The following is a 16,207-nucleotide window of genomic DNA, read 5'->3' as shown; positions in this document are numbered from 1 at the left end:
CCTTACAGTGGAATATGGCATGTCCATTTCACGAGAAACAGCTGGCACACTTGCACTACCACATGGAGATTGACTTGATAATTCCATGACAGCCATAGCCACATCTTCAACATGAGAGGAGTCCACTCGTTTTCGACTCCTACCTGGTTGAACACCAAGATGTCCTGTCGCTTTAAATTTTGCAATCATTTTGCGGACAGCAGAAACAGTCATAGGTCCATGCCTTATGCGCTTCTGATACTGGAATTCTCTGATAGCTGCATTGTTGCAGTTCTGATAATACAGCTTCACTAATAGCGCCTTTTCTTGCAGCGTTGTTGGCATTGCAGTAGGCAAACATCTACTGTATGATTTTGAAGAGACTGCTTTGCTTTTATACAGTACAGTATAGCAGATTAGTGGCAATAACTTACGATTATGCAAATAACGTAAAGTTATTTGCATAATCGTAACTAAGATAGTTACGTCCCATACAGTGACAAATTTTGTAACTATTTCCCCCCCCCCCCCAATAAATGGTGAGGACATTCTTTATTGTACATGTTGTCCAAATTTCTCTTCAGTATGAGCCTTAGAACTCGCTCCAGAGCCCTCTACATAGGAATACTTTAATTTTAACAGCCCTGTTTTTTAGATGAAATGGTTAAGGATTGTCATACACCACTCACAGTAAACACATACTTATGGAATGTACTCTATATAATAATGCTCGACTAGCGTCATTCAGTTCTCTGTCAAATTTAAAGGAACCTTTGTCACTTAGCCATATCCTAGGTGAAAAATTAAATCTCACAGAATTCTTCTCCTTCCTAAAACGAATAGGATTGAGCCATTTTTAACTGCTTCTAAATCAACAAATGCAGGCAGTATGCACCACTTCCATAAGTGCAATATGGCCTGAGTAGCCATTGCACTTAAAACCCCATCAACAACAACAACAAATGGTTAAGGAGACATTTGGTAAAGGAAATATGGCTGAAATCTTTGTGTTTGTGAATGATATATCATTGGGCAGAATCTGAGAAAGGATTGTATAAATTGGTTAATAGGCTAAAGGAATGTTGTGATAGGCTTGTGAGGATAATGTATACTGAGAAGAGAAAGGTGAGAGTTAAATCTTGAAATGGAGAGAGACAGAGAGCAGAGCAGAGATTTTTGAACAAATTTAGGTATTTGGAAAGCTAATGGCTGAAGAAGTGAAGAGCAGCAGAGAAATAAGAATAGCAGTGGGTAAAAAAGCTTTTGAGAAGTGAAGAATATTATGTGAGTTAGCAATTGGTTTAAGAAAAAAGATTGGTATGATCTGTAGTATGCAGTGGTACTCTTTAGAGCAGAGACATAGGGGTGCCTCCGTAGCCAGGTGGGAAGGAGCAGTAGTGCGTATCACATGCTTCTTGATTAGACCGGGGTTCGAGCCCATCACCACCAAATACGGAAGATGCGGAAAGGTCAGGGAATGGCCACTGCATATCCCGGAGCAATATGGCCTTAATTGCTAATGCTCCTAAAAACCAAAACAACAACAACAACAACAGAGACATAGACATTGAAGATGGAAGATATCAGAAAATCAGTCTTTATATGTGAGTATGGAGGAGGAGGAGGATGGAAAAGATAAGATGGGCTGATAAAAAGAAAAATCAGGTTTTGAGAAGGGTGTGTGAGAAATGAGATGTTTGACTGAAATACTCAAACATATCTCTACAAAATCAGAAGATGGAAGAAAATTTGATTGGAATGTATTGTGAGGGAGTGAAGGATTTGATAGAATGAAAAGTTAAGTAAAGGGTCCAGAGGTAGAATTTGGTAAATTATAATGAAGTATGGATAAGGGGGTTGTTGTGTTGTATTCTTGGACCTGCCTTTGCTAGAACACTGATGAACTCTCTCTCTCTCATCTAAATAATTTTCACTAGAATTGTATTTTTGTGCATTGTAAACTTCTATATACAATTCAAACATTTTGATGCTATAAGCTTTCTCTGACCATGTATGAATAAAAATGAAGAAATCTGTGCAGACTTTCTGTGGATATATGTAGGTTTTGGCATTTATTTAATAAAACAGATTTAAATCTCTTTTCTTGGAAAATATTCAGGTATTAAAAAATTAATACCATTGTTTGATCCATGTGTAAATTTTTGTAAAATTAAAATCCACTTATAAACTGCTGACATTTGAAGCACCAGCTATTCTTGTAAAATTATTTGCATGGTGTCCTTAACGTTCTGTTACCTGCCAGCCTTTCATAAATACGGCAGCTCAATCACAGTTTCTCTTCCACACATAGGACAAGGTATCTTGGACTTAAAAGGTCTCTTTAATTGCAACTTAATTCTTACATTTTAGCTTTTGGGCTAACTGAGAACAGTTACACAAGTTCATCGTTGGGTCACTTGGTTTCACATATTAGATAATCTCTTTGAAGACTTAAAGCTATTAATATGAATAATCATGTCCCTTCAAAATAGCACTGTCTCTTCCTCAGCCCCGATAACTCAAGTTATCGGGGCTCGGCCCTGATAACTTGAGTTATCAGGGCCAAGGAAGAGTTTTCTGATGGATTATCCCTAAATGAGCAGTCTGAGTAGAATGTGCACGGTTTACAGAAGTTTCTTTTTACATTAATTCGAAGTATTTAGCCAATCTCTATTTTTATTTTGCATTAAATTTTTGAGATATTAGATGCAGGGGAATTATCTGCATATACAGAAAGTAACTCATTTAATTAATCATGAAAATGTTACAAGTAAATTCAGCATAATCTCTGTGATGTTGATAATGTTTATTTTATTGCAGAAGGATGAAGTTTATTTGAATCTAGTACTGGAATATATACCTGAAACAGTGTATAGAGTAGCAAGGCATTATAGCAAGTCTAAACAAACAATACCTATTGCATTTATAAAGGTGAGTTTTGGAATCGATATAATTAATGCTTTCCTTTGAATTCATGTTATTTATATGTTATAACCAGATAAGCATCAGTGTTGCACACATAGATACATATGAATATTTTGTCTCTGCCATTTAATGCAATTGTAAGGTTTGCACGAAATGAAACCACACTGTCCTGCATATACTGGTGATAAATACTGTTTTCCTCTTTTCCTCTGAAATCAAATTTCAAATAAATCTCTTCTCAAAAGCTTGTCCTACCTGCTCTACCAATATGATTTTTTTTTCTACATAGTAGTAACCCTTTACATTTTACTTTACTAGGGTAAAGTAAAATGTAAAGTGTGTTAGTTATATGATGGCATCAGGGGTTTTCCTCCATCTCCACATTGTATTCTTTGTATGCGTGACACAGAACTCTGTTGAAGCCAGAAATTTAAAAAGTGTGTGGGGAGTGGTTTGTTGGGTAGTGTAATGTTCTGTTGTTTCTCTGACCATTTAGCTGTTGAGACCCACCATTGCTAATACTGTCACGAGGAGGCAGGTCAGGCACTCAGTAGATTATTTAAGTACTCTGGCAGGCCCTGCCACCTAATTTCTGAGGATTTCGTTTGGCAAGGCCTATACAGTAAACCCCTGCTATTCGCGGTCGCTGATTTAATATAAAATGAAACCTTAAAAAATGTGAATTTTATAGCGCCGTGAACATTTTCTGCCATTAAAAAACATGGGCATGGCTAAAATTATCTTTTCCGGTCAAAACAGCGCTCAGTGGGTGGGGGAGAGAGGGGTGACAAAATCACGAGCGTGGATGTTTCTCGCTAATCCTTATTCAGTATGTATTATGCGCTTGCCATGGAAGATTTCGTTGTTTGTTTTTAATTTATATGCTTATAAATTGAATAAATTTATCAATTTATAAATTGATATGCATACAAAAGTGATAAATCTAACATTTTGCAGTGTAAAACAGACTTTTTTGAGTGTGTTAACGGAAGAAAGTAACTTTATTTGGACAAGTTCTTTCTAACCCGTACAAAAATATGGCTACGAATAACAAGGGAATGTGAAATATCAAAGAAGGTGATGACATTGGCGAATAAAATTGAGTTATTAGACAAAATTTCTAATGGTGACAGTGTCTCCTCAGTGGCAAAACATTATAAAATCAATGAGTCAACGGTATGATCAATCAAAAAATCGGAAGAAAAAATCCGCCATAGTGTCCGTGAAAACGCACTAATTGATTCAAAATTTTGCTCTGTAACTCGTGACGTTAAATTAGAAAAAATGGAAAAGCTTTAAATCTGTGGATAGAAGACCGAACTCAAAATAAAATTCTGTTCAGTTGGCTTATCATTCGTGAAAAGGCAAAACTCCTTTATCAACACTTTAGCGAAACTGGTGATAGCACTGGCGGGATAAGTTTTTTAGCTAGCAAAGATGCTGGTTTGAAGATTTGTTTGAAATTTCTAATAAATATTACATTTAATATTAAATTGTTTCTTATTTTCATTTCGATGCCATATGCTTGCATTTCACTATGTACTGTCTATGTACATAGTCATATTATGAAGGTACATGTAATACATACATAGACAAAATTTTAGACTAGTTTTTGTTATATATTTCATACTTTGGAATGGAACCCCTTTATCACTATGAGAGCCATAACAGTATTCGCGTTTTCGGTATTCGCGGCATTTCTCAGGAACGTAACCCCTGTGAATAGCAGGGGTTTACTGTATATATATTGAAAAGGAAGGGGGGGGTAACACTAGAATTTGGAAAGGTCAAGAGAGGTTTACGAGAAAGCGGTTGGATTTAGACATTGATTAGAATTTGGCAGCATTGTTAGGGGTGTATTTGTTCAATTTAGTTAATGTGCGTGTGTGTAGGGGGGGGGTGTAAACTGAAGGGGAAACAGGTAGAATGATGGGGACAATAGAGTAGACATCCCCAAAGAGGTGAGTGGGAATGAGCCCCACCAGATAAAGTATGGGGGAGGCAGGGAGAGGAGGAGGAGACAGAGACCTGTCTCCCCCCCCACCTAGGGATGGGCTTTTAAAGGGAATTATTTTTGAGTATCCAGTTGAGATCGCTAAATGGCTGCAGTATGTCTCCGTTGGTGATCAGGTCCACGTAAGTGTTGAATTCGGTAGGATGGTCAAATTGGCCATCCTGAATCGAAGGTAGGATATGTTAGTTGGCAGTGGGGGGAGTAATCTTCCTCTAACTGCCAGCTAACATACATACATACTTATATAATATAAGAGAAAAATATATTTAACAAATAGATATTTATTGTATACCCAGTATAAAATGAAATATAAGTACAATTTCAGTTCAGTAGCTTTCGGAACTCGTGTCCCTTTATCAACTGACAAATTTGAATACATTACAATGTATTCAAATTTGTCAGTTGATAAAGGGACACGAGTTTGAATACATTACAATGTATTCAAATTTGTCAGTTGATAAAGAGACACGAGTTCCGAAAGCTACTGAACTGAAATTGTACTTATATTTCATTTTATACTGGGTATACAATAAATATCTATTTGTTAAACTATGGACCCCAGTACTCCAGGCCCATTTGTCACTAGAAAAATATATATTATAAAATATAAGGAAAAAGTATAAAAATAGAATGCAAGTACAGTGATAATGCAGATTATAAATGAAGTAAATGTCTCTCCCACCCCACTGGAAGTGGGAAAAGATTACTCCCCACTGTAAAGGCCAGGCTTTCCAGGAGCCCAGATCCAAGGACAGAAATTCGTCCAGAATAATGTTCCAGAAGAAAGGGACAAGGATTGAACCCTGCGGGCAGCCTTTATTCACAGGGCATGTCAATTTCTGGAACGTTGTGCATACTGAGACACTTCTATCTGTAAAGTAGCTGTTTATTACTTTATAGAGGTTTTGTGGGGCATTTGCCTGGCAGAGTCTTTTAAGGACACTAGGCCACCATCATCATCATGAGCCATTTTCAATCCACTGCAGGATGAAGGCCTCTCCAGCAACTTTCCAGTTCCTTCTGTTTTGAGCACTGGCCATCCATTTACTACCCAAAAACTCATGCATTTCATCTATTCATCTCCGCCTTTGTCCCCCTCGACATGGGCACCTGTACATGGTGAGGGGACCTCCCAGTGACGCTGCTGGACTTCCAGACTAGCGTCACTGGGATCTAACGCCCATACCTTGGTTCCAGGGTTACATCTTTGGAATCCGGCGTGTGCAGCCGTGCGCCGCGACCCGTGGAAGCGGAAAGGGGGATCCTGGTGGTTGAGAGGCCCAGCCTTAATACACCACTTTGGCCCCTGCTTCGACAAGACGGGTGGTCCCGGACCGGCCCGACTGGGATCAATCGGCGGGTGGTATTATACTGCTAGGGTCAACTGCGTTCCAATAAGTCTCCCTCCCTTTGGTCCTGGGACGGGATAAAGACTTATTGGAAACGTGGGTATGGTGTTCTAAGCGAACTCGGCGTCCCATTTGTGTACGCAGTACCTGCTAGTTCACGAGTGGGCGCCCCCTCGTAGGGCTCCGTGGTGGGTGAGGTACTTAGGCATCAGACACTTTTTCTTTACTCTTATGAGTAATTTAAATTCTATTTCTTCTGGGGCCCCAACAAGGCCCCTACCTAATTGAGACGAAACCACAGAAAACACTTGTGATAAAAGAGCCAGAACTGAGGATACACCACCATCTGTGACACCGCTTTTCCTCATTCTCCATTCCACCGGAGAGCAGGCACTCGGGAAAATGTCACCCTTTTTCATCCAGAAAGGATTAGAAGGGTTGACAGGATCCCCAAAATCTGTCAAAAGGCTACGTTCTGGAGACATTTTAGTTGAGGCTGCAAGCCAAAAACATGCACAGCAACTACTGAAAGCCACATCTTTAGGGGGATTACCGATCATCGTTACTTCCCATAAAACCTTGAATTTCTCACGCGGTGTCATATCAGAGTGGGATCTTCTTCATGTTTCTGAAGAAGAGATCTGCTCTGAACTTAAAGAGCAAGGAGTGACGGCTGGCAAAAGAATATCGATGCGGAAGGATGGGAATCTCGTCCCTACCCGAGTTCTCATCGTAACGTTTAACACCCCACGGCCTCCAAGTTCCATAAAAGCAGGCTATTTAAACTGCCCAGTGAGGGTTTATATCCCCAACCCACTGAGGTGCTTTAAATGCCAAAAGTATGGCCACTCTCAAACAGCTTGTCGTGGCAACCCTGCCTGTGCTCGCTGTGGTGCTAAAGACCACGAGAGCAAGGAATGTTTAGCTTCTAAGCCAAGTTGTACAAACTGCCAAGGGGAACACCCTGCATACTCTCGAGCATGCCAGCGGTGGAAAGAGGAGAAGGAAATTCAGAAACTAAAAACAGAGCTAAACATCTCCTATCAGGAGGCCAGAAGACGCATCCAACCTATAAATAGCGCCAAGCCCTCATATGCCCAGAAAGCTTCTGGGAAAAGTACCATTGGTACTCAGACTGATATGAGTATTCCACCAAGGGAGTCTTTTACCCCCATTGCGCGCTATTTATTAAGTTCCGAAAAGCCCACCCAAAAATCACAGTCAGCCGCCACTGCTATATCCGTACCTCCTAGTGCTCCACCACTTCCAAAACAGAGTACTAAAGAAACCAAGAAGAAAGGGGAGCAGGCATCTACAATTCGAGAGACAATGGATGTCGAAAATAAGGAGGTACAGGACGACCCTGTCCTGGAACTCTTTGCGAAAGACGAAGAAGAAATGGATACAGGCCAACGTCCAGTCTTTCCAAAGAGAGATAAACCCAGGACTGAGAAAATGAAGCCCTCAGCCCTTCGGAAGCCACCAGACGGACCCAGTAAATCAAAATAATGGGTACATTTAAATTTCTCCAATGGAATTGCCGTGGATTTCGTAGAAATAGAGATGACATCAAGGCCCTCCTGAGTAAGCATGAACCAACTTGCTTTTGCTTACAGGAGACGTATTTAACGGCAAAAGAAGATCCTTACTTACGTAACTGCTCAGTTATTCGCAGAGACAGAGCTGGGGATGGACCTGCCCACGGAGGAGTTTCTATCCTTGTGGGTAACCACAACCCCTTTCAAGCTGTGATTCTTACCACTAATCTAGAGGCTGTAGCAGTTCGTCTTACAGTAGGGTTCCTACTAACTGTTTGCTCCATTTATTTGCCACCTGGGAACGACACCGCCCAGGCAGACCTTGATGATCTCATTAAGCAACTGCCACCCCCTTTCCTATTATTAGGGGATTTTAATGGGCATAATCCGCTGTGGGGTAGTTCTGACACCAACAGAAGGGGTCGGATTATCGAGCGATTGCTTGAAAACAATGATCTGGCCCTTCTAAATGTGGGATCTAACACCTTTTTCCACACGGCTACCCGTACATTTACTGCTATTGATCTTTCCATCTGCTCCTCTTCCCTCCTGCCTCTGAGTACATGGGAGGTTGAAGATAACCTTTATGGTAGTGATCACTTCCCCGTGTTATCCACCATTTCAAATGGGAGACAATGTCACCAGTCGAGGATACCACGTTGGAAGATCGATCATGCCGACTGGAATGCCTTTCGTCATCTGGCAACGTTTAATACCACCATAGTCAGCCAGGAGCCAATTAATGAGGCAGTAAAAGACATCACAGAAAGTATAGTCCAGGCAGCAGCAGTTGCAATTCCCAGGACATCGTCCCGCTTTCCACGTTTTCCAAAACCATGGTGGAATGGAGAATGCACAGCGGCTAGGAAGGCTCAAAACAAAGCATGGGGAATATTTCGCCGTTATCCCACCACAGATAATTTAATAGCCTTTAAACGTGCACGTGCCAAAGCACGGTACATTAGACGTCAGAGCCAAAAGGAATCTTGGATCAAATTTACATCTTCCCTTACACGGGCCGCCAATCCCAAAACCATCTGGGACAAAGTTCGGAAAATGAAGGGCAAATACAACTCACACCCTTCATCGATCCTGGAACATAATGGATGTACAATTGCAGATCTAACTGCAATTGCAAATACTCTAGGGGAGACATTTGCTAAAGTGTCTTCAGAAACAGCTTACCCCCCAGAGTTCCTCGCACACAAGCAGAGAGCAGAAAAACATCACCTAAAGCTGTCCTCTAACAATCGCGAGGAATACAATCAGCCCTTTACACAGTGGGAGCTGAAAGCAGCACTCTTACTCTCCAAGGCGAGTGCTGTTGGGCCAGACGACATCCATTATGAGATGATTAAACATCTTTCATCGGAATCCATGGATCGTTTGCTCCGTCTCTATAATAGAATCTATATTGAAGAGACATTTCCGGACTCGTGGCATGTGGCAACTATCCTTCCCTTTCCGAAACCAGGAAAGGATCCAAAAACACCAAACAATTACCGTCCTATTGCTCTGACGAGCTGCTTGTGCAAGATCCTGGAAAGAATGGTCAATGCTCGTCTCTTGTGGTATTTAGAAGCTAATGACCTCCTTTCCAGGATACAGTGTGGCTTCCGAAGGAATAGGTCAACACTTGACCATTTAATCCGCTTGGAAACATCTATACGTGATGCTTTCCTAAAACGTGAGCACCAGGTGTCAGTTTTCTTTGATATGGAAAAAGCGTATGGACATGGCTTGGAGATATGGAATTTTAAAAGATATATATAACTTTGGTCTTAGAGGACACATTGCCCTCTTTATCAAAAACTTCCTTACAGACCGGTCTTTCCAAGTTCGTGTGGGATCCACCCTCTCCCGACCATTCTGCCGAGAAGAGGGAGTTCCACAGGGATCAGTTTTAAGTGTTACGCTTTTTGCAATCAAAGTTAACTCTATAACCGAACAACTTCCTCCTACCGTAAATAGTGCCCTCTTTGTGACTTTTTGCATCTTTTTTGCAGTCATGCAATATGAGGGTCTCGAAAGACAATTGCAGCATGCCATAGACCACGTCAACTCTTGGGCAGTGACTAATGGTTTTAGGTTCTCGCCACAGAAGACCGTCTGCGTACATTTTTGTCGCAAACGGAACCTTCACCCTGAACCAGAACTTAAACTCGGATAAGACATCATTCCAGTAGCACCTGAGACAAAATTCTTGGGGCTCATTTTCGACAAGAAGTTGACATTTTTACCTTACATTCGTCAACTGCGGACAAAGTGCACAAGAGGGTTGAATCTCCTACGCTCTATTTCCTCCAATAAATGGGGAGCAGACCGCTCCACTTTGCTCAGCCTCTATCGTGCACTTGTCCGATCTAAACTAGACTATGGGTCCCAAGTGTACACATCGGCTAGAAACAGCGTACTTAGATGGCTGGACCCAGTCCACCACCAAGCCATCCGTATTGCTACTGGAGCATTTAGAACATCCCCTGTCCAGAGTTTATATGTTGAAGCATCCGAACCACCACTGTCATTGCGACAAAAGCAATTGTCTTTAAAATATACTGTTAAATTAAAATCCCTGCCAGACAACCCTACGTGGACGTCCGTTTTCAAGCCAAAATGGGAAAACTTATATAACACTCGTCAGACTGCCAATCGGCCTTTTGGTATCCGTGTCCAAGATCTGCTCAGAGAGCTCGACATCACGGTAGACAATGTTGCCCAGGCACCAAGGCAATCACTTCCACCCTGGCATGCTCGCATTCCATCATGCGACTTCTCCCTTAAAAATTGGGGTAAGTCCACAACTCCATCTTCTGTCTACCACCAACTCTACGCTGCCCACTGGACCGAAAGATTCCCCAAGAATGCAGCATATATACAGCTGAGTTGAATGCTATAGTGTTAGCCTTGGACCACATTAAAACCCATAGGTATCAAAAGTGTATGGTGTACACTGACTCTGTAAGTACACTGCAGGCTTTATCGGGTATGAGGTATAATCCTCATCCATTTGTGACCCGGATTCAGCAGACGCTACACTCTCTCTTTGAGTGTTCTTTCGACATTCGTTTCTGCTGGATTCCAAGCCACATTGGGATCGTGGGAAATGAACTGGCAGATTCTGCGGCCAGGTCACCAGAACCCCACAACACTTATTGCCTGTTAGTCCCCTATACAGACTACAGGCAGCTAATACACGATAAATTACTGTCCCAATGGCAACAATCCTGGCATGAGCAAGTCACAAACAAGCTCTATCAGATAAAGCCTGTAATCCGACATTGGCAGTCTAGTCTGCGCAGGAATCGCAGAGAGGAAGTTGTTTTAGCTCGCCTCCGCATAGGACACAGTCATCTTACACATTCCTTTTTGCTGAGGGCAGATGACTGTCCTATGTGTGAGAACTGTGACACCTACTTAAGCATACGGCACATTTTAACTGAGTGTCCACGTTTTAGACACGAACGTGAATTTTATTTTACCGCTTTTAGTCATCTGACTGAGACTTATACACTCAGTCAGATTTTATCCGACAATGACAACGTGTCTGCTGTTTTTAACTTTTTAAAATCAGTAAACCTTTTTTCTCGTATTTAAAATTGATTTGTCATTCCTTTGTTCATGTTTTGTACTATTACTCCTTTTATAGCTCGACATGGTGGCCAAACTCCTTAGGTCACTGAAGATCTTAACTTTTTATTTATGACTGGTATTTGGCGCATTATAGCCTCAGTTGCTGATGCGCCAATAAAACCCAAACCAAACCGAACCAATCCGCCTTTGTCTTCCAGGTTTTCTTCTAGCTCCTCTTGGATACCATTCTGTTATTTTCTTAGTCCATCTGTCATGTCTTCTAGCTATGTGTCCTGCCCAAGACCATTTTAGTTCTTTAGTTTTGATAAGAATGTCCTTTACTTGAGTTTGCTGCCTAACCCATGTGTTTCTCTTCTTATCTAACAGTCTGATTCCCAATATAATTCGTTCCATTCTTCGCTGTGTTAGTTCTCAGCTTCTCTTCCATTCTTTTGGTGAGTGCCCAAGTTTCACTCCCATAAGTCATGGTGGGGAGTATACATTGGTTCATTATTTTACGTTTCAGACAAACTGGGATATTGCTCTTCAGTATGTGACTATATTTCCTGAATGCTATCCATCCAAAATTTATTCTTCTCTTGACTTTCAGCCATTTATCATTATTACAGCTAATAACTTGTCCCAGATAAGTATATGACTCCACCTTTTCAAGTACTGCTCTTCCAATCATTATTTCCCTTTCTGTGGCATACTTGTTCATCATTACTTTTGTTTTTAGCCATATTCATCTTTAGTCCAAAATCCTTACTAATTGTGCATAACTGATTAAGATTTTCCTCTAATTCTTTGGAATCGTGGCTTATGACCACAATGTCATCTGCAAACCGTAAATGGTTTAGGTACTCTCCTTTCACATTGACTCCTTTCTGCGACCAGTCTAATCTTCTGAAAGCTTCCTCAAGCGCAGCAGTAAACAGCTTCAGAGATGTTGTGTCTCCTTGTCGAACTCCTTTCTCGATTTTAAATATACTACTGTCTTTGTCTAGTCTAATAAAGGAGGTAGCACTCTCATATATTTTCTTCAAAATCATAATATATGCGGTATCTATGCCTTGTCTTTCCAGTGCCCTAAACATTGCCTTATGCTGTATGGAGTCAAATGCCTTTTCATAATCCACAAATGCCAGGCATAATGGTGTTTTATATTCATTTGTTTTCTCCATTAGTTGTGATATTACGTGGAGGTGATCCATAGTTGCGAATCCTGGCCTAAAGCCAGCTTGCTCTTTCGGTTGATTCTCATCAAGTATTCTTTCTAATCTGTTAGTAATGACCCTTGTGAACAACTTGTAGATGTGGGATAACAAGCTAATTGGTCTATAATTTTCAATTTCTGATTTATCTCCTTTCTTATGCAGCAAAACTATGATTGCATTATTCCACTGCTTAGGCGTCACACCTTTTCGAATGCACTTTGTGAAGAGCCTTGCCAGTTTCTGTATCATGTCTCTTTTCCTCCCAATTTTAACAACTCTACAGTAACATCATCTTCCCCCAGTTCTTTCTGATTCTTCATTTTCTTCAATGCATGTTCTACCTCATCAGGAAGAATATTGGGTATGTCGTATGTGTTGCTACTTTCCAATCCATCTTCCCCACTGCTGGCATCATTCCCTTCCTCCTTGTATAATTCTCTATAGTAGTCTTCTGCTATTTGAATTATGCCTTCTCTGCTGTTTATAAGTACACTATTGCTATTCTTCAGTTTCAGTATCATTTGTCTTTCTGTATTACTGCTCATGGCTGTTGATTTAAATCCTTTGTTTTCCCTTAATGCTTGTTCTACTTTTCTTGTGTTAAATCTTCTTATGTCCTCTCTGAGTCTCTTTCTAATGGCTTTGCATAACTCGGTATACTCAATTTTCTCTCTGTCAGTGTTTTTCTTCCTCTTCATTTGTCGTCTTTGGTTCATTGTGACAAGTGTTTCTTGACTAATTTTTTCTTCTTTTGATTTCTTTTTTCCTATAGGTTTCTTGGACTTTATCACTTTCAGAAAGTTGTAATATTCCTCGTCGATATCTTGGTCCTGAGCAGTCTGCAGAAGCTCAAACTTGTTCCAGTACATACTGCTTTTTCTCCTCTTCTGTTATCTCAAAGACCTTTATATTATTTACTCACGTCAGTTTTTTCCTTTCCTTTCCTACATTTATATCAAGTGTACATCTTACCATTCTGTGATCACTTCCAACATTTATCTTATTCAGGATGGTAACATCATTCACAATATATCTTCTGTTAGTGAGGATGAAGTCGATTTCATTAGTTGTTAATCCATTTGGACTCTTCCATGTCCACTTTCTGTTCACCCTTTTCTTGAAAAAAGTTTTCATTACTGACAGTCCTTGGGATTCTGCAAATTCCAACAAGTCTTTCACCTCTTTCATTTCTTTCACCAATTCCAAAATTTCCTATAGTTCCCCTTTCTGCGCTGCTTTGTCTTTTTCCAACTTTAGCATTGAAGTCCCCCATAATAATAGTGTAGTGGGTCTTCTGCTCATCTAGAAGACTCAATTTCGGTGTACATTTCTTCAACCTCTTCATCATCATGGCTCGATGTTGGTGCATAAATCATTATAATCATTAGCTTGTACCGCTTAGAAATCTTGAGTATTAGTCTTGACACCCTTGGTGATGTATTTTTGAATTCCAAAATGTTGTTTTTAAAATCTTTATGGACCAGAAAGCCATCTCCACCTTCACTCCTTTCACTGTTTCCATTGGTTTACAGCAGATTTCCACTTGATAAACTTATAAGTGATTCATTTCTTCTTCTTGTTTCACCCTGCCCCAGCAAAGTCAATAGAGATTGCCAGCATATATTTCTCCTCTGAGTTTTTAACTTTTGTCAGTAGGTGGTGCATGGCATCCTCTGTAGTTGCCCTGCTTAAAACCATACTGATTGTTGGAATGTTCTGTGTAGTATTGAGCTAATCTGCTATATAGTAGTCGTTTGTATATTTTACCTAGTGCAGGGAGCAGGGCTATTGGTCTATATGATTTGGGATTAGTAGGGAATTTCTCAGGGTTTTTGAGAATTAATCTTAATACAGCTTTTTTACATATTTTTGGGAATATACCTTCTGTCATACAGTTATTATATAGTACTGTTAATTTGTCTGGTGCTATTTACACTAATTTTTTGATAATCTCAATCTCTAAAGAGGTCAAAACCTGGGCATTTATTGTTTTTGGGCTTGTCAATTTCTAAGTCTTGTAAACAGAGGTTCAGTATCGACCTTGTCATATTCAACGTTTTATTTTATAACGTATAGTTGGGTGGGGGAATGATCCCCAGTTTTAGTCTGAATAATACTGTCTAGTATGTTATTTACAGAATCAGCCCAACACAGGATTGGGGCTCCATCTGGGTTTGACAGTAGTTTCTAGGACATCTCATCTTGGCAGCTTGTTCATCACTATTCTGTAGACAACTCCCAAGGGTTATTGTTTCCAGTAGTTCCCACTAAGTGCCTCCAGCATTTTTTTCCTGTCTCTTATGAGGGATTATGTGTTCCTGAATTTTCTGTTGAAAGTGTGGTATTAAGTAGAGTTATTTGATTTTCTTGGTGGTCATCTTGTTGATGGAGTTGGATTGTGGAGGGGGTTCAGATTTTTTCAAAATATCAGGTAGTATTTAACTACTTAAAGACAGTTTATTTTGATATTTGGAATGTCCTTCATTCTAATGGGTTAGTTGATTGTTTGTCTATGCTACAGCATAGCATAAATACTTAAAATTTTATCTGGGTATAATTTAAAATCCCAATGCTAAGAGACTGGGGGACCTTAATTAATGAGAATGACCTTACTGTTCTATGTGTCAAGATTTGAATCTGAGGAAATATAATTAAACTTAAAAGCTTAAAAGAAGTGATTTTTGGAGATTATAGTGGCACTGTGTATTATGATTTGAATTTTGATTTATTTAAGCATAAATGAATAAAATGAGTGCTAACAAAAATACTGTCAGGGGAGGGTAACAAAACAAATAGGAAATCCACTGTTAAAATTCAAGAGCTGCCCAAGATTTGGGCCTTTTGTAAGTAATGATGAGGTAAATACAGTGAAAGGGTTTTTTAATGAACATGTGGAAGACAGTTTTGATTGGGCCATGGCTGTTTCTGGCAGGGCCTTGGAATGCGATTTGGATGTTGACAGCTCTGCCTCCTCAAGAAGCAGAACCCCTGAGAATTATTATGACAAGAAGTGGTAAATGTGTTTATCGTGACGAAGGAGAGAGTTTTGTGGGCATTCCTACTTTGGTTAAGAGTAAATCTCCTGTTTTGAGAAGGAGAGAAAGGTGGAGCAATAAACATAAGAAAAATCTGATTAATGTATTAAATGAAGTAGAGGTATTTAAGGATGATGAAGAAGAAATGAGACAAGTGAACAGGAATATCGAAATGGACTTAAACATTGACAGTAAATATATGAATCCAGTTGAGGATATTGCCAATTTTAATAAAGTGGTGCCTCGCAATTCGACTATAATCTGTCACCAAATTAGAGTCGAATTGTGGGTCAATATTTTCCATATAAGTTTATGGAAAATTGATTAATTTGTTGTCGGAGAGAAATACACAGTATTATTGACTTTACTATATTCTACCATATAACAAACGAAAGTACATAATGAGTACATACATTTCATTGAGCCTTAGATGTTGGAAGGATGTTTTATTTATCTTGTTCTACCCTTTTTCTTCTCCTCTTGGCTTGAATGGGGATGAGGAATTGATCAAGGGTGGACTGTCTCTCCCTCTTTTTCAAGATAGCCTTGAAGTGATATAGTAGTGTTGTTAAACAAGTCT

At 40.0% G+C, this 16,207-nt stretch overlaps 1 protein-coding gene across 1 annotated transcript in view; it reads left to right on the top strand.

Moving 5' to 3' along the window:
• Window positions 1-16,207, top strand: part of sgg (glycogen synthase kinase 3 beta homolog shaggy) — a 299,419-nt gene that overhangs the window by 135,284 nt on the left and 147,928 nt on the right. Inside the window, exon 4 of the mRNA XM_090381919.1 lies at window positions 2,800-2,910. Within this exon, the coding sequence (XP_090238045.1) occupies window positions 2,800-2,910 (111 nt within the window). The remainder of the gene's footprint in view (window positions 1-2,799; window positions 2,911-16,207) is intronic.

This window comes from Mastigoproctus giganteus, chromosome 9 (genome assembly GCF_048544385.1).
Source record: "Mastigoproctus giganteus isolate SK-2022 chromosome 9, ASM4854438v1, whole genome shotgun sequence".
NCBI classification, from domain to species: domain Eukaryota; kingdom Metazoa; phylum Arthropoda; class Arachnida; order Uropygi; family Thelyphonidae; genus Mastigoproctus; species Mastigoproctus giganteus.
This window is presented reverse-complemented; position numbering and strand designations above follow the sequence as displayed.